Genomic DNA, 23,396 nt, shown 5'->3' with positions numbered 1-23,396 from the left:
AAAGTGGTTCACAAGCAAAATCTCAATGGAACTAAAATTAAGACTGGTCAAGTGTTATGTCTTCCCGGCCTTGTTCTATGGAGCAGAGGCATGGACCACAACGGAAGCCACCCTGAAGAAACTAGAATCCTTTGAGCTGTGGATATATCGCCGTATTCTTCGGATATCCTGGACAGACCACATCACTAACGTGGAAGTAATGCAGAGAATAGGCAAAAGCAAAGAAATAATCTTCACCGTAAAGAAACGGAAGCTTGAGTACTTCGGACATGTCATGAGGAATACTAAGTACCGGCTGCTACAGTTAATAGTCCAAGCAAGAATCGACAGTAGGAGGGGACCGGGAAGAAGACGACACTCATGGATGCATAACCTGCGACAATGGTTCGGACTAACATCGACCGAACTGTTCAGAGGTGCCGTAAACAAAGTCAAAATAGCCTTGTTAATAGCCAACGTCCGAAACGGATAGGGCAAAGGAAGAAGAAGAAGATATGTAAAAATCGGAGAGAAGTAGGAATAATACAAGCTGCAGGTGAATAGACAGCATGCTAAAGAGTCGTGTGATATAAATATACAGTGCTAGCCAAAAGTCCCCTCCCCCTCTCCTATCTTTTAGACACTTGTACTTATCTTCTTCTTCTTGTAGTGACTATCCGTTTCGGATATTGGCGACCATCATGGCAATCTGTATTTTGCAAACTGCGGCTCTGAAAAGATTTGTCTTTGTTGTGTTGAACCACGTACATAGATTTTTCAGCCAGGAAATTCTTCGCCTTACTGGTCCTCGTTTTCCTTCCGCTTTTCCTTGAAGAATTAATTGCAGCAACCCATACCTTTCGCTGTTCCTCATGATGTGACCGAGGTATTCAATTTTGGCGGTTTTTATTGTGATTAACAACTCTTTTCCTTTTTGCGTTCTTAATAAAATGTCCTGGTAGTACCGTGGTCAGTATAGGATATCTTCAGCCTATACCCTATACCGACATTTCGGAAGCCTCAATTTTCTTACAGGTAGCGTCTGTGAGAGTCCACGACTCAACTTTGTACAACAGTATAGGAAAGATATAACATCGTAGTAACCTGATTTTTATGGGTACTGATAAATCGTGGCATTTGAATAGCTGAGCCACATTTGAAATGCAGATCTTCCGAGTGATTGCCGGTATAAGCAATCCCCCACTTACTGACCAACAGCTTCTGGTGGAAGAGTCGGTAAGTGGAAGGGCACTTTCTTGTCCTAGAAATGGAGAATCGTTTCTAAAGGCGGACGAACCAGACATGGTCAACGGCGTGGAGATGCATAAGGCAACGGGAAACCAATGCATTAAAGGCTCATAGAGCATCCCTAGTTAATCATCATGACTAACAGTACAACCAAACACTACTGATTATGAAACTCGGAAAACAAGATCCCCCTCCGTCCTCAACATGTGAAAACCTTGCAAAGTAGCGACTTGGAATGTTAGAAGCTGGAAAAGTACATAATGCCGTTGAAGAAATGGAAAGGCTGAATATAGATATTTTAGGAATCAGCGACGTCCAATGGCCCGACTCAGGAAAGATAAAAATCAACAATAAAACAATATACTATTCAGGAAGTCAAGACGGTTCACACGATATGGTGTCCGGATAATATTAAACAAAAACATTGATGAAGCTGTAATCAATTTCACTCCATACTCCAACAGAATTATACTCTTACAATTAAACCAGAACAAATCCAAAATAAACATCCTACAAGTTTATGCTCCAACTGCGGACAAACCAGAGAGATATATTGAAACTTTCTACGAAGACCTAGACAACATTTTAAAATCCATTAAAACGCAAGATGTAACAATTATAATGCGAGACTTTAACGCAAAGCTAGGGGAAGCTACAGGAGGATATGGCCTGGGCAACAGAAACGAAAGGGGTGACAGGCTTATCGAGTTTTGCCAAAACAATAATTTTGTTATAGCTAATACATTATTCAAAATGCCAAAGAGAAGACTATATGCCTGGAAGTCACCAGCAGATCAAGAAGAGACAGTTGTAAGAAACCAAATAGACTATGTATTAGTTAGACAAAGATACAGGAACGCAATTATATCCGCAAAAACCTATCCAAGTGCCGACATAGGATCAGATCACAACCCAGTAGTGACCAAAATTAGGCTCAAAATGAAAATAATAAAACGAAGAACAAGAAATGCCAAAATCGATACAAGTAAACTAAGGAACCCACACATAAGGCAACGCCTGGCAGATGAAATCAACAACGGATTAATGAATGTTAAAGAACAAATTCTGCAAAATACTGAGACGGATAAAAAATGGTTATTAATGAAGACAGAAATAGATAAAGGTCACAAAGAAATTCTAATACCAACCAGATATAAAAAAAAAGCAATGGATGACGGAAGAAATTTTAGATTTAATGGAAGAAAGATGTCAATATAAAAACAAAGATAATCAGATGTACAAAAAAGTGGATAAACAAATAAAATACAGAATTAAGAAAGCTAAAGAACAATGGTTAAAACAACAATGCGCAGAAATAGAAGAATACCAGAAAAGACATGATAGTTTTAACACACATAAAAAAATTAAAGCATTAACTCACAACAATAGAACAAGAAAACCGGGAATACTGAAAGATGCAAATGGGAAACTTGTGTTAAATACTAACGACAAATTAAATAGATGGACAGAATACATCAATGAACTGTTCAAAGACTGTCCTCCGGAGGCGTGTCAGCCGGGAGCTGACAGCCGTGCCGGACGCATCAAGGAATTTGGATATCGGTCAAAATACTTGGGAATTCCAAGTTTGGCCAAATCCAAATTTCTAATTGATTCGATGCAGGGAAATTCCACTTTTGCTACGTAAAACAAAGGATTTGTTTTACATAAAAGCAGGTAGATTTTCTCTCATCGATCAGTCGAGCTTGCCTCTTCTACTGTAGACCTAGTCGGTGCTATTATTGTTCCAACTAAGTTATTGTTTTATTTCTGGTTTCCTATATACCATTTTTATTTTAGCATTATTGTATATTCAGACCTTTTCAGGTTAGAATATTACATTGATCTATATTTGTTCATGTACTGATTGTTTGATATTTTATTTGATTATTTTGATTGTTTATTTTTCTTGTATTTTGTGTCTAAGTTGTTCTTCCGTAAGTTAAGAACACTTAGAAATATTTATCTTGCTTTTTCTATTTTATATTTTGATTTGTACTTTGTCTAAGTAGTTCTTTCCGGTAAGTCAAAGAACTCTTAGAAATATTTCTCTGAATATTTGACTTGTTATTTTAATTGTTTGTCTAAGCCGTTCTTTTCCGGTAAGTCAAAAGAACACTTAGAAATATTTTCATATTCATTGTTGCATTATTATTTCCGATATTTTATCTAAGATATTTTCTTCCTTAAGTTAAGAAAATACTTAATACATTTGTCTCTTTCATTTTCTATTTTATGCCAAGTTGTTTCTTCCGTAAGTCAAGAAACACTTAGCAATATTTCCACATCTTTTCTATATTTGATTTTTCTTATTTTCTATTATAAGTCGTTCTTCCGTAAGTCAAGAAACACTTATTTGTGCATTTATTTTACTATATTTGATTCTCTTGTTTATTTTCTTCCGTAAGTCAAGAAACACTTAGAAATATTTCCATATTTTACTCTCACATTTACATATTTCATTTATCTATATTTCTGTCCTAAGTTGTTTCTTCCGTAAGTCAAGAAACATTTTTTTCTTTGCATTATATTTTTATACCATTTAATTTACTTGTTTACTAAGTTATTCCTTCCGTAAGTCAAGGAATACTTAGATCATTTTTTTTACCTATCTCTTTTCCATTTTTGCTCTGTTACTTTGTAACTGTTCCTTGGAACCGTTACCTATAACAGATATTTGTCACTCGAACTGTTATTTATAACAGCGGTGGTATTTAACCTTTCTACCAGCGGCAAACCAAAGATGGTGAATACCCGATCCAATTCCGGGGATAGGAAGAAGCCCGAAGAGCCGGCGATGGGTCCTACAGGCCCAAATGCCCCCTCTCGGCAACAAATAAAACAGAACAGATGGAGATAGAAGTAGAAGAGGATATGGTTTTAAAGATATTAACAGAGGAAATTAAAATGGCATTAAAAAACAGCAAAAATGGTAAAGCAGTAGGTCCAGACCAAATCCCTATAGAAACCTTAAAATGCATAAATGATGAAACCTTAGACATTATAGTAGACTTATTTAACTCAGTATACAAAACAGGACACATACCGAAACAGTGGTTACTCCCGACCTTTTGTCCTATCCCTAAAAATACAAACGCTAAATATTGCAGTGAATACAGAACAATATCACTAATAAGTCACATTCTCAAATTATTCCTGAAAATAATACATGGTCGTACAAATAAAAAACTGGAAGAAGGAATAGATGATAGTCAGTTTGTGTTCAGAAACGGACTAGGAACCAGAGAAGCGTTATCTGCTTTCAATGTGTTTGCTCAAAGATGCATGGATATGAATGTTGATGTGCATGTTTGTTACGTTGATTTTGAAAAAGCATTTGACAAAGTAAGACATGAAAAATTAGTCCAAATAAAGACAAAAAACATAGACAATAGGGACTTAAGAATAATAACAAACCTCTACTGGAATCAAAGAGCACAAATCGTAATAGACAACGAACCTAGTCCAGAAATTGAAATCAGGAGAGGAGTTAGGCAGGGATGTATTATGTCCCCATTACTATTTAATGTATATAGTGAAGCCATTTTTGAAGAAGCATTACTATCTCAAAGTGAAGGAATAATAATTAAGATCTATTAACAACATAAGATATGCAGATGACACCGTGATTACGGCAAGCTCTGCTGAACAACTCCAATTACTGCTAAACAAAAAAAAACAGTTTCTGTGAAAAATATGGACTAAAAATGAATATAAAAAAAACCCAATACATGATAATAACAAAGAAAACAAATATACCAACAAACATACATTTGGGAAACGTACCGATAGAAAGGGTTGATAAATACAAATACCTAGGAACCTGAATTTCAGACAATAATGATCAAACAACCGAAATAAGAGCCAGGATAGAAATAGCAAGAAATGCGTTTGTAAAAATGAAAACAATTCTCTGCAACAAAGACCTTAGATTAGAACTGGGAGTAAGAGCACTGAGATGCTACGTGTTTAGGGGGGGTTTAGGGAAAAACAGGGGGTTTGAAAGTGGTAAACTTTTTAGTATCTTTTTTGGAGTCCCAAAATTGACATTCTCAGCAAAATTTAGCTTGTTTTGTATGATTTTTGGAGGTTCAGTGACATTTTCATCTCTGACGACTGGTGTGTTGGTGTTTTGAAAAAAATAAAGAGAACAAAGAACCCTCAAACACCATTAAATAAAACTTAATAATATATAGATAATATAAAAAGCTTAGATAAAAATATGATATCACAAAAAATTGTCAAAAAGACCAGACGAAGTTTAAACTAAGAAATCAAAGAAGTTATGAAGAAGAGATGAATGAAATGCAGGATAAAATTTCGACAGAGCAAGATAAAGGGTATATGGTCTCGAGTTCTACAAATAAACCTCCTTGAAAATTAAAATCATATTGTTAAACAGAACTAAAGCATTACTTACCATTAGTACTAGCACTGTTGCCTTCCAAGATAACTTCTTTGTTACGAGCACTTTGCAGTTCTTGCCTCAATGTTTCCGCCTCTTCTTTGTATTTAATCAAATTTTCTTCGGCTTCAAACAGTTTATTTGTATCTGCTTCGAATGCTTCAATTCTTTGCTTCTCCGCTGTAAGTTGATCTTCTAATTCTTTAATTTTGGCTACATTAGATTTATCTTTGGTCTAAAATACGGAATAATTTAATTTTTCGTTGAATTCCACAAATAATTTTGATTAATTTATTAAAACTAAAGTTTGCATTTGTAGACTATGAAAAGGCTTTAGAAAATTGCATACAACATGGGTAAACATGGATTGTAAACTCGGTTACTTTACTCGGTTACTTTACCCCCCGATAAAGGTGAAAATATGGAGGCAGTAAGTGCCCATTTTGATTTAAATAATAGGTATAAATCCTCTAATAAAGGCCTTTTGTTAGATAAAGGTTTTTTGTTTTTGTCGAGTCCATCGACCCAAATATTAAACGTTTATCACCAGTCCGAGTAGGTCATTATTTATTCATTAACAACTTTTTTAAGAAAGATGTCGATATTAAACTCGTCGGTAGAAATAAAGTGAAAGTAATTTTTAATTCTTACACTTGTGCAAATAATTTAGTCAATCACGACATAATTATTTCTAACAAATTTATTGCTTACATTCCAAATTTTTTTAATCACAAAAAAGGAATAATTAGACAAGTTGATACTTTTTTGGACGAAAATTATATGATGAATAATATTATTTCCGACCAAAAAATAACCGAGGTAAGACGTATGAAAAGAAAACTTATTGATTCAGATAATGAAACTATTTTTGTTCCTAGGCAAATGGTAATTTTAACATTTGAAGGAAATATTATTCCTCAATATATTACGTTAGATTTGGTAAGGTTTCAAGTTGAACAATACATATACCCTGTAGTACAGTGTTTAAATTGTTTTAAATTTGGTCATACTCTCAGACAGTGTAAGTCCACTTTCAGCTTATGCAAAAATTGTGGCAAAGAACACGAAGACAACTCCCGTTGTAGTAACTCACAATATTGTCTTCACTGTAAAACAAACGATCACACGACTCTAACGAAACAATGCCCAGCTTATCAACATCAATATAATATTAAAAAAATTATGGCGATTGAGAATACTACATTTAAAGAAGCTGAGTTTTTAGCAAAAAATCCATCCTATGCCAAAATCACGACACATAATAAATTTGAATTGCTTAGTAACTTAAATAACTTTCCCCAACTCCCGACTGCGGCAAAAAACCATACGGTAAACAATTCATTCGTTCCTAAACCTAAACAAACTTCTAATCCTCTTAAACGAAAAGCCATATCCCCGACTCAATGTAAAACTGCCTTACAATTTCCTTCAACTTCTAAAACAAAATCAGTGTCACATCCTATAATTCCTAACACATATCGTAATGAGTTTATAGCATATAAAGAAAAAATACAATTACAAATTCTACAAGAAATTCCATTTGCTTTAGAAAGAATAATTAAACAAATTGACCCCAAACTAGTCTCAGTTGAATTCCAAAAAGTCACTCAAAATGAAATCAGAAATATACTTTCTTGTTTATCAGACAACGATAGTGATGGGGAATCATAGAACACTTAATATTCTTCAGTGGAACTGCCAATCTATTATAAAACAAAGGACTAATTTGCTTAATTTTCTAGAAAGTCATACAATTGATATCATTCTTCTGAACGAAACTTGGTTGTCACAAAATAAAAATTTATATATTAAAGGTTTTAATAATGTTAGAGTTGATCGACGTGATGGCTATGGAGGCGTTGCTGTTTTAGTTGCAAACAACATTTCCTTTTCAGATATAAAATTCAAAACAAATTATAATCCAAATATAGAGGTTTGCGGTGTTTTTCTAGAACAAGTTAAATTATCAATAGTATGTGTTTACAAACCTCCTAAAATATATGTCTCATCCAAAGATTGGGAAAATTTATTTGGACAAATTAAAGGCAGAGTTTTAATTGGGGGCGACTTTAATAGTCATCACTGTAGGTGGGGTTCCATACAGGATAGTGCACAAGGTAATATTTTAGCTGACGCTTTAGACAATACTAATCTAATTTTACTCAATGACGGAAGACCAACCAAAATATCCAGACCAAACGAACGTCCTTCAATGATAGACTTAACATTACTATCTCCTCATTTAACAGGCTTTACTACCTGGAATCCTCTAAATGACTCACTAGGTACAATCCACATCCCTATCCAAATCACCCTAGATTTGAAATATTCCCCAAGAACAATCCATACCTCCACAAAATGGAAAGAGTCTTCAGCGAACTGGTCCATATTTGAAAATTACTTCGAAAAATGCCTTCTAGACACTCATTCTATAGATGTTACATCTTTGGAAATGTTTAATAACTCAATAAAAACAATTAGCGCAGCTGCAGACTCTGCTATGATTACTCAAAAATGATTTCAATCAAAATCCGGTCTTCCCGTATGGTGGGACGACGAATGTAAAAATTTAATATCGTGTCGAAAAAAAGCTTTTCGAGAGTATAATATTGTCTCAAATCTTGAAAATTATCTAAAATTTAAACACATCCAAGCCAAATGCAAAGTTGCTTTTATGAAAAAACAAAAAACATCTTGGATCAACTTTGTAAATACTATCAATAAAAATACACCGCTCAACATAATATGGAAATTTGTTAATAAAATGGCTAACAAAAATTATCATTCAAAGACACAACCAATTTCAACAGAGCTAATAGAAGAGTTACTTGACAAGTTCGCTCCACCATACGTTCAAGACCTATTAAAACACGTATCAATATGCAATTCCAGTAAATTTAAATTACTAGAAAATCCAATAAACATCCAAGAACTGGATGCAGCTATTAAAATATCAAAATCTACTGCGCCTGGGAAAGACTATATCACTTATTCCATAATTAACCACCTTCCCGATAAGGCAAAAAATCATTTATTAAAAATATTTAATGATTGGCTTTTGAAAGGAAGTTACATTGAAAAAATGAAAGAAACAATTATATGTCTTTTTATCAAACCCAACAAAGACAAAACTCTCTCATCGTCTTATCGACCCATTTCTCTATTGTCTTGTATAACAAAAACTTTCGAAAGAATTATCAAAAATCGTCTTAACTGGACAGTCGAACACTATAATCTTTTGCCAAGCACTCAATACGGATTTCGATCTGGTCTGGGAACACTAGATGCAATAAGTCACTTAACAACAGATATCCAACTAAATTTTTCAAAAAATAAATATTTAGCATGTTTCTTTCTAGACCTTAAAGGCGCTTACGACTGTGTTAATTTAACAGTAATGCATTCAAAGTTATGCAAACTGGGGTTGTCCACAAATTTATCCGCTAATATAGTTAATCTTTTTAGCAACCGAACTTTATATATCAGAGACCATAGTAATCAGTTATATGGTCCACGAATAACTCATACAGGATTACCACAGGGGTCTGTATTAAGCCCAATTCTCTTCAACATATTTTCGGCAAGTATACACGACATTTTTGTTGATTCCATAAAATGTATACAGACGCCGATGATATATGTATTTACTCCGTCCGTGATTCATATGACGATTGTGTGGAGGTCCTGGAACACATCATGAAACTATACCCTGGCCGCTTAAAACATGGAATCCAAGGTCGCATGATCACTCAATGCAAGCATCGACAGGCGCTCGAAACTAGACCTTATGGGAAACTGTTTACACCGTCATTATTTGTGTCATGATACTATACCTTAAATATTTCATGTACCATGATTTGTGTTTCACTTTCGCTGGCTGGTGAATTTTGTGAAAATGTTTAAAATTAATGTAAATCAATAACCTCTAAAAAACGGTATAAATATATTATAGCAACATTGTTAGTTCGTTTTTGTTGAGCGGTGTAAACGTGGGAAAAGTGGTAACATAGGAAGAGGAATATTTAAGAGTGCGTGCCATTCACATGATCATTCCATCTTTTCAGCGGCTCAACTATAGTAGATAATTGGACTAAAGACCACGAACTTACTATATCCCCAGAAAATCTGCCATTATGATATTTACAAGACATAGATTACGTACGCCTGATAGTCTACACCTGTCAGGATATGATATACCCGTTGTCACTGAGTATAAATATCTTGGTATAATCCTAGACCCCAAATTACTATGGTCTAAACATGTCCAGTATGTAAAAAAAAGATGTGAGAAAGGCATTAATCTTCTTAAATGTGTCACTTGCAAGAAATGGGGTGCTGATCCCAAAGTTGCATTGATGTTTTACAGGACCTACGTGCGATCAATTTTGGATTACGGATGTGTGTTATACGGATCAGCAAGCAAAACACATTTACTAAAAATAGATCGTATTCAGTTTAAAAGTTTGAGATTAACTTTGGGTGCTATGAAATCAACACCATGCCCCCTGTTACTTGCTGAAAGTAATGAAATGCCATTAGAATATCGTAGAAATTTATTAGCAACAAAATATGTATTAAAATTAAGGCCTAGAACAAGTGGCCTACTAAGTATGCTGTATGAATTATCCATTCAAAATCTAGTAAACAATTATTGGAGAATAAAAAATTCTCCACCATTAGCAGATGCCTTTCTGGAAAACAATGATTTACCGGTTACACTTTCAACAAATTATATTAAACCATCTTATAAATTAGAATTTAATACAATCTTCAAAAAATTAAATATTATATTTCCGAAATACTCAGATTCACATCAAATAAATAACAAGCTGTTGAACTCCATATTGAGTGAATATACTAATAAAACTATAATTTACACAGATGGCTCTAAACTGAACGATGGGAAAGTAGGGTCTGCAGTGTATATTCCTTCCAAAAACAAATCACTTAAAATAAAGCTTCCTCCACATTGCTCTATTTTCACTGCAGAAGCGGTAGCTATTAGGAAAGCTCTGGATTGGCTAGAGCACGCAAATTTTGCAAGATGCTGTGATCATCTCAGACTCTAAGTCAATTCTTAGTGGACTTAATAATACTGAGTTAAACCATAAAACATGTGAGCTGATATGTGACATTAAACAAAAAATGAGAAACAAAGATATAACATTTATTTGGGCAAAAAGTCACTCCGGGATAAAAGGTAATGAAATAGTAGACGAGCTCGCTAAGGATTCTACTCATTCAGGTATACAAGAACATATTTACACAGTATCAGACCTAAACAATTTTTATACTAAAAAAATAAATTTTAACTGCCAAGACAGATGGAAAATATTGGCGAATACTTCAAATAATCATTATTACAAGATCCATCCTACGTTACCATCCCTAACAGAATTACCACACATATTCCATTATAATATATCTAAACGATCAGCAGCAACTATCACAAGATTAAAAACTAGTCACGGTGCTGTTCCTACACACCTGGCTAGATTAAACATTATAGAATCAGGAAAGTGTTTATGCGATAACATTTCCCAGTGTGATGTTAATCACATCCTGTTTGGATGTATTAAAAATAAAGCACTCTCATCTACGTTTTATGAAAACCTAGTTAAAAGTAATGTGAAACTTCCAGTAAACATAACCCACCTACTGTCATTGAATCAGAAATCTATATACGAACTCATATGTAATCACTTATATGCATCCGGATATATAATATAAATTTAGTATATATAAGTTTTTAATTGATAAACATAACATAAATCATTTAAAAATCTGTGGCAAAATTACTAGTTTCCATGCCAAACACACTATCATCATCATCATCACCATCAAAGAAAAAATGGTTATAAATTTTTTGTCACATTCTACCGCACTTGATCTTTACAAATCTTACAGTAGGCATACCACAAACATAAATTATACACCCCATTTTTATGAGACAAACATTTTTTTATTTCGTAATTAAAATTTGAAATATATTTAATACGAACCTCTAAATCGTCCTTAAATATTACAGTTTCTTCTAATCTAAATTGAATATCTTCAGTCTTTCGTTTTTCCTCTTCGAGCTGAGAAGCCAATTGAGTATTTTCGTGTTTAAGAGCATTTACTAAGTTGAAATCCTCCTCTAACTTGATCCCAAGTTCGTCTCGATACTAAAAAATATTAAATATTGTTATTACTAAATTAAAATGGTAATCTACGGTAACAGTTCGCGAAAAAATTATGGAAATGATGGAATTTCCTTTCAATATTGCAACGTCGCCGTTACAACAATCGGCAAGTTCTATTCGATCGGCGAATCGGTTTCCTCCAATGCACTCCAAAGAACGAGAATAATGTCTGCATATATATATATATATATATATATATATATATATATATATATATATATATATATATATTTATTTACGGTAACAATTGACTTCCCACATGTAAAGTTGTAGGTTCAATTGGCTTCCGCTGGTCAATTGGCATCCGGTATTCGGATGCCAATTGACCTCTTCAAAATAATATCAGAAACGCATAGTGGATGATATTATAAGGCTCTTTACGCGATATGAACCCGGAATCCAATTGGACCGTTTTTTGATTCGTAAATAAATCGTAGTTCGAGGCAAAAAATAAGCAGCGCCACCATCGATTTGTGTATATTGAGTTGAAGCGATATTCATGTCGTTACAGCTTAGCGGTTCAATTGGCATCTACAGGATGTGATACGATTTTGGAAGCCAGTTAGTCACTTAGATTGTCTTAGATTCCAGGTTTATAAAGGTTCGAGTAACATCTGGTCGATTCGCGTTTGAGTTTAATTCTTAGAATGGATATTTTTTGTTTAGTTTTTGGATTTACAATATATTATTGGTTTTATCTTACTTTCTTGTTATCTGCAGTCTTTTATTCTTTTTGAAAGGTTTTATAACCTTATTTCTCAGCGCCATGTGTATAATTTTTTGAAGCACATTGCTAAAACGTTGTGTATTAAAAAGCATTTAATGTTAGGGGTTGTAAATGCATTAAAAATGTTGTGAATTTTGAAAATGTGGTTTGGCGCTGTGTTAATAAGATTCTTTCGTTAAGATGCTTAGTTTTTATCTATCTCTGGTTAAGCTTTGTCTTTTTTTCTGTGAAAATATTAACTAATATTATAAATGTGAGTGTAAGGTGTTTGTCGGCTTGTTTTTTTTTCGCATTCCCTGTTTAACTTTTTAACCGATCATATTGATTATTTTTGCAATTTTGACAGGGACACAAATAAGCACAGATGATACATTTTATTAAAAAAAGTTGTATTTTCAAGGGATACTTCTCGGCAGAAGACGCCATCACAATCGAATCGAGGATAAAAGCTAGTATTTTATATGTAAATGAGAATGCAATCCACTCTCAACTGATCAACATTTAATATGTCATCACAGGTGTTCCGTGTGCAATGCTGCCAGGTCACCCATGTACAGCTTGGAACAACAAGAGCCATTTGCTGATCGGTTTAGGTCACCGAAACCCAACCAATTATGATTGGATCAACAGAAACAACTACTCCGTGGGCTAATACCCCTACTGGCATTGAATTATACTATTGATCCAATGGTCGCAGAACAACACAACCCATCAAGTGTGAAACGCCAAACAGCTGTTTCGGTCCGCCAGACCTTATCAGTGACGCTTGGCTTCTCCATTGGAAAGTTGTCCGTTCTGCTTAAGGGGACAAGGTCCTCTGAATCTCAAATGTAAATGAGAATGCAATCCACTCTTAACTGATCAACATTTAATATGTCATCATCGGTGTTCCGTGTGCAATGCTGCCAGGTCACCCATGTACAACTTGGAACAACAAGAGCCCTTTGCTGATCGGTTTAGGTCACCGAAACCCAACCAATTATGTTTGGATCAACAAAAACCACTACTCCGAGGGGTAATACACCTACTGGCATTGAATTATACTATTGATCCAATGGTCGCAGATCAACACAACCCATCAAGTGTGAAGCGCCAAACAGCAGTTTCGGTCCGCCAGACCTCATCAGTGACGCTTGGCTTCTCCATTGGAAAGTTGTCCGTTCTGCTTAAGGGGACAAGGTCCTCTGAATCTCAAATGTAAATGAGAATGCAATCCACTCTTAACTGATCACATAGGTGACCTAGCAGCATTGCACACGGAACACCTGTGATGACATATTAAATGTTGATCAGTTAAGAGTGGATTGCATTCTCATCTACATTTGAGATTCAGAGGACCTTGTACCCTTAAGCAGAACGAACAACTTTCCAATGGAGAAGCCAAGCGTCACTGATGAGGTCTGGCGGACCGAAACAGCTGTTTGGCGTTTCACATTTGATGGGTTGTGTTGTTCTGCGACTATAGGATCAATAGTATAATTCAATGCCGGTAGGGGTATTAGCCCTCGGAGTAGTTGTTTCTGTTGATCCAAACATAACTAGTATTTTATAGTATAGCAAAGTAATACATTTTCGGGTAGATCAGATACGTAGGATTTAGTGCTCGCTCTTCTACCTATACTTTATTAAAGTGTCTTATGAAATTTCAATTTCTGGATCATTTTTTGTCTTTAACTGGGATATTATTACTCTCCTGCCTTCTACTATTCTTTGCTTTTCTCACCACTCCTGCTGATATCTCTATATTTGTGTTTCGTTTATTTATTCGTTCATAGTTTGTTATTAATTTTGCCTCACACATATTTGCGTCTTAATAATTTTAATAATATAGAAATCTTATTACCTGAATAAAGGAATCATGTTTTGTTCAAATAAATTTAATAAATTAAAACCATTTCTACATACCATTTTGAAGATAATCATAACAACTTGAAAACACTACAACAAATGAAATGGAATAAGCAGTTGTTCCACATCTCTAACGTAAGGATATGAAGAAAAATTGATTCTTAATATCGTGTGTATTTTTCACCAGCGCGAATTAGTACTTGAAATCTACGTGGCATGCTGCGTATAAGTCTGTCGATATCTTGTTGAGGTACCTATATTTTCCCATTCTTCGATTAGAGTTTCTTTTAGTTGTTGAAGGATTTGAGGTGGATGTGGGCGCCTCGGGACACATCTATCTAACATATCCCAAAGATGTTCAATTAGTATAAGCGAATAAATGCAATACACTCTTAACTGCTCAACACATCAAGGTGTTATAGCAGGTGTTCCGCGTGCAATGCTGCCATGTTCACTATTGGAGTCACTGGAGTAGTTGTTGCTATTGATCCAAAAAGTTAAGCTTTGCTTGGGTTTTCGGTAACCTTAACCGACAGCAAATGACTCTTGTTTTCCACGCTGTACATGTGAACATGGCAGCATTGCACGCGGAACACCTGCTGTAACACCTTGATATGTTGAGCAGTTAAGAGTGTATTGCAATTTTTCGCTTATATTTTATAGTCAGAGGACACAGTCCCCAAAGCAGAACGGACAACTTTCCAATGGTGAACCCAAACGTCACTAATGATAGTCTGGGTGGACCGAAACAGCTGTCTAGTGTTTCACACTTGGTGAGTTGTGTTGTTCTGCAACCATTTGGAAGTGTAATTCAACACCGGGAGAGGCATTAGCCATCGGAGTAGTTGTTGCTATTGATCCAAAAAGTTAAGCTATGTTCAATTAGATTTAGATCGAGACTCAGGGGTGGCCAATCCATGGTTTGAATCCCTTGCTGCTGAAGGAAGTTCTTGGGTTTGATTTCCTTTTACGACCCTGTCCAATGCGTCTTTTATATCGACCGGTTTCTACATATCGATTCCAAGCATGATGGATGACGGAAGAACTGACGATAAAATTCCTTGCCACCTGTCGAATACTGGTACCATTTTCATTAGTAACAACAAGAACGATTTCTTGCTTATTTGTATATCATTCTGTCATCTCTCATTTTGAAAAACTAGTGTGAAACTTAACAATTTATGATGAAATGTAAAATTTCTAGAATAAAACAACTGAAAACTTTTGTTTTCTGTACTTCCACAAAATTTATTTAGTAATTGTCACTACAGCTGTTTCGGCAACTTGCCTTTCTTAAGTGATGGTTAACCTACTGTGCGTTCAGGTTATATAGTTTCACTGAACAGGTTGAGGAGGGGGGGAGTTGTTAGTCTCAAGTTCGTCATTCAGAATTGGTGTCTTTTAATTTTCATAGATTCTAATAAAGATAGCTTAAGGCTTTTATTTTGGACGTGAAGAATTTGAAATTGGTCGTTAAAAGAATGATTATGATCTAGAAGGTGAAGTGCATATGTGGATTCTGTTTTCCTATTATTGAAAGCCCTTTTATGTTCTGTTATACGTTTGTTGAAGGCTCTACCGGTTTGACCGATGTAAGCTTTTGGACAGTCTCCACAGGTGAGTTTATAAACCCCAGTGTGTAAGTGCATGTTTTTCGTTTGGCTCTTGTTGTTCTTAATATATTTAAATGCTGGTGTTATTCTTTTCTTTTGATCTGTCTGGCTATTTTAGTTAATATATTACCTGTATATGACGTGATCGAGCAATATATTGTATTGGGCTTTTTCTCTTGTGGTGGGAAGATTGATTTAAGGGCTTTTTTGAGTAGTTTTTGCTGTAACATTTTGTTTATTATGTGTTCGTTGTATCCAATATTTATTGCTATAAGTTTAATGATATTCAATTCTACTTCGAAGTTATTATCTGACATTGGGATTTCTGTCAATCTGTGGAACATACTATAGTAGGCTGCTAATTTATGTTGTGCAGGATGGGATGAAGTACTGTGTATGGTTGTGTCAGTATGTATAGGTTTATGAAATACAGAGAACTCGTGTTTGTTTTCAATTCTTATAATTTTTAAGTCTAGAAAATTTATTGACTGGTTTTGTTTTATTTCTCTTGTAAATTTAATATTACTATGGATTGAATTAACGTATGATAAGATTTGGCCAAATTCATGAAACATAAAATAATGCAATGTCAAAACATGTAGCACGTTATTAATTATTCATACTTTATAGTACATTCTTAACTTTTGTTAAAGGTATTTCATACCGAAATTAAGAAGTATTCATGGTTTAGCCTATTTCTCCTTCGTGGCTATGAGTAATTGCATTAAATCAGAGTTGTGCAGCTGATTTGTAAAATGGGATTATTTCGTAAACTGTTAAGTTTTAAAGTTATTAACAATTATACCTTTTTTTACAACCTTACAACCATAGTTGTAAGAAGTCAGATACCAAAAAATAAAGGAGAAAGTTATGTGCACTTTGCGTTTGGCAATAATGTGCCGGTTGTCTTAAACATCTTCACTTGCAAAAATTTTCACAGTGAGTGTTATCAAATGGTCGTATACTCTTATAAGTACTTTTGTTTGCTTTCTAAGTATTTTTCATGGACTTTGAATTTGCTAAAATATTGGAAAGTGTCATCGAAAATGCAAATCGAAGAGAAATACGAACAAGAACGAGAAAATACAGCCCATATAGCCCATAATGCGACGTAACAGCCCAAGACATGAAGTTACAATCATTGTAACATTTAATTTTAACATTTAATCCTACTATACCAGAATTTCTTTAGTAATACCAAATAATTCATTACAACAGAGCTCTTTTACTCAGGGAATAATCAGACTAGAAGTTGTTAAAAGACGATAAAACATTTTTAAATTACTGAGCTTAAAAAATGTAAAATAAAAGTATTTAGCAAATTAAATCAAATTTGAAGCTGTCATAATTTTAAAAGAAAAATATTCAATCTCGAAAAAAGCAATAACTACCTGCCTACAATTTATAGATAAAGAGTTATATATTCTAACAAGTTAAATTTTTAAACATCCGTTTCGACAACAAAATATTACAATGACTGAACAGATGAATTGACTCAGGTAGAATTCCACCGAAACCTTTAGGTATTATTGTCGACTTGAGTCATAAACCAATGGATGCTAAAGGTCCAAAGCCAATCGATGCCAAAGAAACCGCAACAGCGATTGATGCCAATTGGTACCGCAACAGAATTCGCTGTATATTGTGGCCCGTGAATATTCACGGATGCCAAATGGGAATACTTTTCGTCCAGAAGTCAATTGGTACTACAAAGAAATATATATATATATATATATATATATATATATATATATATATATATATATATATATATATATATATATATATATATATATATATATATATATGAAAATTACTGAGTTCTCGGGAAGAACCGCGTTGAGAATTTAAAACTCGACGTTTCGGCACCCATTTTGGAGCCATTATCAAGAGTGATACGGTTCGGTTCGAGTTCGGGGTCTCAATCTGCCTACTCCCCTGACTCGAGACGTACCAGTATCGTGTTCTATATTGCAAGAACTGTCTCTCGGCACTGAGGTCTCAATCTGCCTACTCCTCAGTGTCGAGTGACAACCGGTCTTACCTTGTGTGGCTGCTTTTATACTCGCTGTATGCGCGGGAACGGTATGCGCTGACGTGGTCTGAACTGAGGTGGCCTGAGCGGTGTGGGCAGGAGGTCGCTGAAGCAGGGGTCGCCATGTTGCCGGCAATCGTTTCGCGTCATCGCGCGTGTTCAAGCTGTTAGGCCGTTTTTCGATTTCGATAGCTTCACGAATGATTCTCGCTTTTAATGAGCGGGTGGGAGCGATGGTTTTTGCTTTTTCGAAATCTATTTTGTGGCCTGTCTGAATATGATGTTGGGCTAGGGCTGAAGTGGTATCGGAATGTTTGACTGATAGAGAATGTTCGTAAATACGGTTATGGATTCGTCGGTTTGACTGTCCTACGTATGTACGTGGGCAACTGGAACAAGGTATCTCGTAGACACCATGGTCTTCATTGGGGATTTGGTCTTTTACGGATCTGACGAGATTGGACAATTTGGAGTGAGTGGTGAAGATGGTTTTGATATTAAGAGGGATAAGAGTTCTACTGATCTTGTCAGTAACACCTTTAATGAAAGGTAGAAAGATTTTGGGTTGATCCGGCAGCAAGGTTTCTTTTTTGGATGGAATGGGGTTTAGAAGTTTTTGAATGCTTCTATTGATTTGGGTTTTGTGGTAGCCGTTTTGTAGGAGTGTTTGTCTTATTGAATTGATTTCGGATGACCTGTGATTGTTGTCGCTAAGTCTTATGGAACGGGAAATAAGAGTGTTGATGACTGAATTAAGTTGGGCGGGGTGATGATGTGACTGGGCATTAAGATAGCGGTTTGTATGAGTGGGTTTCCGGTACACGGAATAGGAAAAACTGTGAGGTGGATTTTTCTGAATAAGAACATCAAGGAATGGCAAAGACGCTTCAGACTCAACTTCCATCGTGAATTGAATGCTGGGATGTATTCCATTCAGGTGGGAGAGGAAGAGATCTAATGTGTCTTTACCATGGGGCCAAATGACAAAGGTGTCATCAACGTACCGTAACCAGCAGGTGGGTTTGAGACTTGACGAGGACAAGGCTACTGTTTCGAAATGTTCCATGTAGATATCTGCTATTACGGGAGAGAGGGGCGATCCCATTGGGACACCTTTGATTTGACGATAGAAATGATTTTGGAACGTGAAATATGTATTAGACATGCAGTGTTTTATAAGAGATAATGTGTCTTGAGGAATTTGATGTTTAGAGTCCAAGATGGAAATGGTTTCATCGATGGGAATGTTGGTGAATAAAGAAACAATGTCAAAACTGACTAGTATGTCTGAGGGTGAAATAGAAAAGTTTTTCAGAAGATCAATGAAATGAAAAGAGTTTTTGACAAAGGACGAGGCGTTTTCGGCTAATGGTTGTAAGAATGAAGCGAGATGTTTTGCCAATTTCTGAGTGGGACAGTTGTATGCACTGACGATGGGTCTTAGGGGAACATTGGGCTTATGGATTTTTGGAAGGCCGTATATCTTTGGAATTCGGGATGATTTTTCTCTGGGTATAAGAGATTTTTTGAGGTCTGGAGGTAGAGTAGACTTATTTATAATGGATTTGGTCGTTTTTTCTAGATATGTGGTTGGATCATTTGGGACAAGTTTGTATTCTGTGGAATTCAGAAGTTCGGACATTTTGTCGAAATAGTTAGAAGAGTTGAGAATGACGGTGGCATTACCTTTGTCGGCCGGAAGGATGACGATGTCAGGGTTGTTGTAAAGTTCTTTGAGGGCACGTCTTTCTGAAAGACTGATATTTGAAGGTGGGGGTTTGGAAGTACGGAGAATTCTGGCGACATCTTGTCTGGCAACTTCGGCTTGGTCGGAAGGAAGATGGGAAATAGCTTCTTCAGTTTGACAAATAATTTTCTCAGTTGGAATGGAAAGAGGAGTGACAGAGAAATTGAAGCCTTTTGACAGAGCTTTGGTAGCTGAATCGGATATGTGAATATCTGAGAAATTGTGAACAACAGTAGAAGGTTGTTGATTTGAAATGGGCGGTGGATTTTGCTGAGAGATGAGTTGGTCCAGTTTGCGTTTCTGGGTTTGGGTTTTGTTGTCAGAAATGTGTTGGGCTTTTTGGTGAGAAAGACGATCGAAAGTGTCCCATAATAATGGATGGATATTGAAAGAGTGGATGTCATTGTAGGTTTTAAGAAGTTGGGAATTTGTTGTATCTAAGTTGCGTCGGGTGGAATGAATTGAATTTCTAAGAAGCGAAAAACCAGTGGCTCTAAGAATTTTGGAAATTGATGAAGATTTGGTGTGATGTTTAACTTGTAAAGATTTTGGAATGACTTGATGGTCACGACATGATTTAAGAAAAGCAAGATCACAGAGAAGACGGTATTTGCGTGTTAGAAGATTAGAAAAAGATTTATTAAGAATAAAAAATTCCTCCCCGTAGAGGCGAATAAAATGTTCGGATAAGTTTCCGCGGTCAGATAAATGAAAATTACTGAGTTCTCGGGAAGAACCGCGTTGAGAATTTAAAACTCGACGTTTCGGCACCCATTTTGGAGCCATTATCAAGAGTGATACGGTTCGGTCACTCGACACTGAGGAGTAGGCAGATTGAGACCTCAGTGCCGAGAGACAGTTCTTGCAATATAGAACACGATACTGGTACGTCTCGAGTCAGGGGAGTAGGCAGATTGAGACCCCGAACTCGAACCGAACCGTATCACTCTTGATAATGGCTCCAAAATGGGTGCCGAAACGTCGAGTTTTAAATTCTCAACGCGGTTCTTCCCGAGAACTCAGTAATTTTCATTTATCTGACCGCGGAAACTTATCCGAAAAACATATATATATATATATATATATATATATATATATATATATATATATATATATATATACATATATATATATATATATATATATACATATATATATATATATATATATATATATATATATATATATATATATATATATATAAACATATTCTTCTTTCTGTTGGCTTTTCAAGTGTTACATAATTTCGAGTTAGTTACAGAATCGCAAGATCTGGACAAGCTCATAGAGCGGCAGAAAATTCGATCGGACCTTGCACTAAAGACATCACAATATGTAGGCTTAAAAAAAAATTGACCTTGTGCCTTGTAACGACGTGCATCGCCTCCGTCCCGTTAGCGTCTCGTACACAGGCAGTCCCACCAAAAGTTACTCTTCCATCGATGCGCGCTAGAGGAGATGGAAGGCCTACGACGATATAAAACCGCGTACGCCACAAGAGATAGTCGAGTTGCGCTAGAGTGCTGATCTAATGGGAACTCCACAGGGCCTCTGGGCGTTGACTGGAGGCCAACCGTCCGGATTTCCGCCAGAGTGTTGATCTGATAACTCCACTGACGCTAGGGTATTGACTAAAGGCCAATCGCTTCTGCTAGAGTGTTGATCTAGCGGCAGTTCCGTTCCCGGTCTTGGAGTATTGATCTGAGACAAACCTATTCTTTCCCGTGACTAAGTAGTGATTAGTCGCTGTCCGTTCCTCGCCGAACCGAGTGTTGATCGGCCCGTTCCATCTCTATTCTTTTGACCCGTCCTTTCCTGTCTTTTCAGTGTGTGTATTAACAGGATTAGGATTAAGACAAGGAATTTCTTTTAAAGATAGCGGAGATCTGACAAAAACCGAAGAATCTAAAAAAATAACCGAAAAGAAACTAACCCGAATAAGACCTGAATAGGAATCGAATCCGAAGAAAAATCAAATAGGAATCAACTCCGAAGAAGAACCGAACCCGAATATAAACCGAATGAGACCCGAACAGAAACCAAAAAGAATAAAAATGGCATAGCAGCAGGCCAGTTAAGAATTGCGACAACCGTTTGCCGAATAGCGCCAAAATACTGGTCTGGCTATGTTCAAATAACTATGTTAGAAACTATAAATTAATGCCTTAGGTGTAAACCGTCCCAGATGCAGCCAGCACGAAGATGTGAGTATTCACTATAGAAAAGCCTTGGCACAATGTCTCAATTGATTTCGTGGGACCACGCCCAAGATCTACAGAGTGGAGCATCATCTAGGCTATCACCTAACCGACAAAGACCATACAGTTGATGAGATCATGCCGTTGTTTTTTTTAGCATCAAAACTAAGCGAGGTCATCATCATCATCATCACTGGCTCGACAACCCTTTTTGGGTCTTGGCCTGTTCCAGGATTCTTCTCCATTCTGATCTGTTTCGTGCTTTTTTTTCTCCAGTTTTTTATTTTTAAGGTTGTTATATCATTTTCTATTTGTTCTAAGTATCTCAGCTTCGGTCTTCCACTTCCTTTGCCACTACTAAGTGAGGTACGCTCAAAATAAAATTGGTCCCTTTTTTAGTAAACATGTTTTGAAATGGAGGTTTTCCTCCATTGATTTCCATGCAAATCAATGGAGACAAGGTATTCATTGACATTGTTTTAATTATAACTATTCTAGGGGGTGAGATTTAGGGGTTAAACTGTAATAAATCTTAAATTTTGTTGTTTGATGTTAATTGACATTCATATACTTCATTAAAAGTTGATTTGAATAAATTACCCCCTTTAATTTATAATTATAAGATTTTTACCAATATGGGTAGTTTTCTCCCCTAAAAAATAAAAAGGAACCAACGGCACAAGTCCAAAAGTAAAGTGGAGGGTAAGTAGAACCTAAATTCAAATTTTCATGTAATTCGGTAGTGACACGAAAAATTACAGGGTACCGCCGTATCTCACGTTCATTTAGTGGCCTATTAGACATATTTTTAGGAATTCCATTCAAGAAGATGTGGTATTTGCAAAATCACTGGAAACTTATACGACTGGTGTAGCAATTTTGAATCTGATCAATGACTATTGGCAAAAATATGAAATAAACTGGTCTTTTTGCTTAGGTGTACGCAAACATATGCACAGATGGTGCAAAATCAATGACTGGAACATATTCTGATCTTGTGACAGGAGTAAAGAAGATCAACGAGAATATAGAATGGGCTTACTTGTAGATTCAAAGGCAAGCATTGGCATGTTAGGGTATTCCTGCAGAAATTGTTCAGTGCTTTAAGGACGCTGTAAAAATTGTAAATTTTAAGTCCCTTAAAACTTTTAAACATTGAACACAATGGTGAATTTCTTTATTTCACCAAACAGACACAAATATACCAATGATGATTTTTTTCAAGTATTGCATTACTTCTATTCATATTATATTAATCCCCTTTTTTTTATCTCTAAATGTTTTAGTTTACTTTCATTATTCATACAAGCTATATAGCTATGAGCTCATTATAACTATTATTCATATGATTAAAATATTTTAATGAAAGACAAATAGTACTGTTTTATGTAGGTACTCTAAAAAAAGGTTG

At 35.5% G+C, this 23,396-nt stretch overlaps 1 protein-coding gene across 7 annotated transcripts in view; it reads right to left on the bottom strand.

The window, feature by feature from the left end:
* The window catches only part of CLIP-190 (Cytoplasmic linker protein 190), a 199,219-nt gene that overhangs the window by 19,046 nt on the left and 156,777 nt on the right, over positions 1 to 23,396 (bottom strand). For all 7 annotated transcript variants that reach the window (XM_072544143.1, XM_072544145.1, XM_072544147.1 and 4 more), the window contains 2 exons: positions 11,635 to 11,799; positions 5,648 to 5,867 (listed from right to left, as the gene is read on the bottom strand). In XM_072544143.1, coding sequence (XP_072400244.1) covers positions 5,648 to 5,867; positions 11,635 to 11,799 — 385 coding nt within the window. The remainder of the gene's footprint in view (positions 1 to 5,647; positions 5,868 to 11,634; positions 11,800 to 23,396) is intronic.

The sequence above is a fragment of the Diabrotica undecimpunctata genome, chromosome 9 (assembly GCF_040954645.1).
Source record: "Diabrotica undecimpunctata isolate CICGRU chromosome 9, icDiaUnde3, whole genome shotgun sequence".
In the NCBI taxonomy this organism is placed as follows: Eukaryota; Metazoa; Arthropoda; class Insecta; order Coleoptera; family Chrysomelidae; genus Diabrotica; species Diabrotica undecimpunctata.
This window is presented reverse-complemented; position numbering and strand designations above follow the sequence as displayed.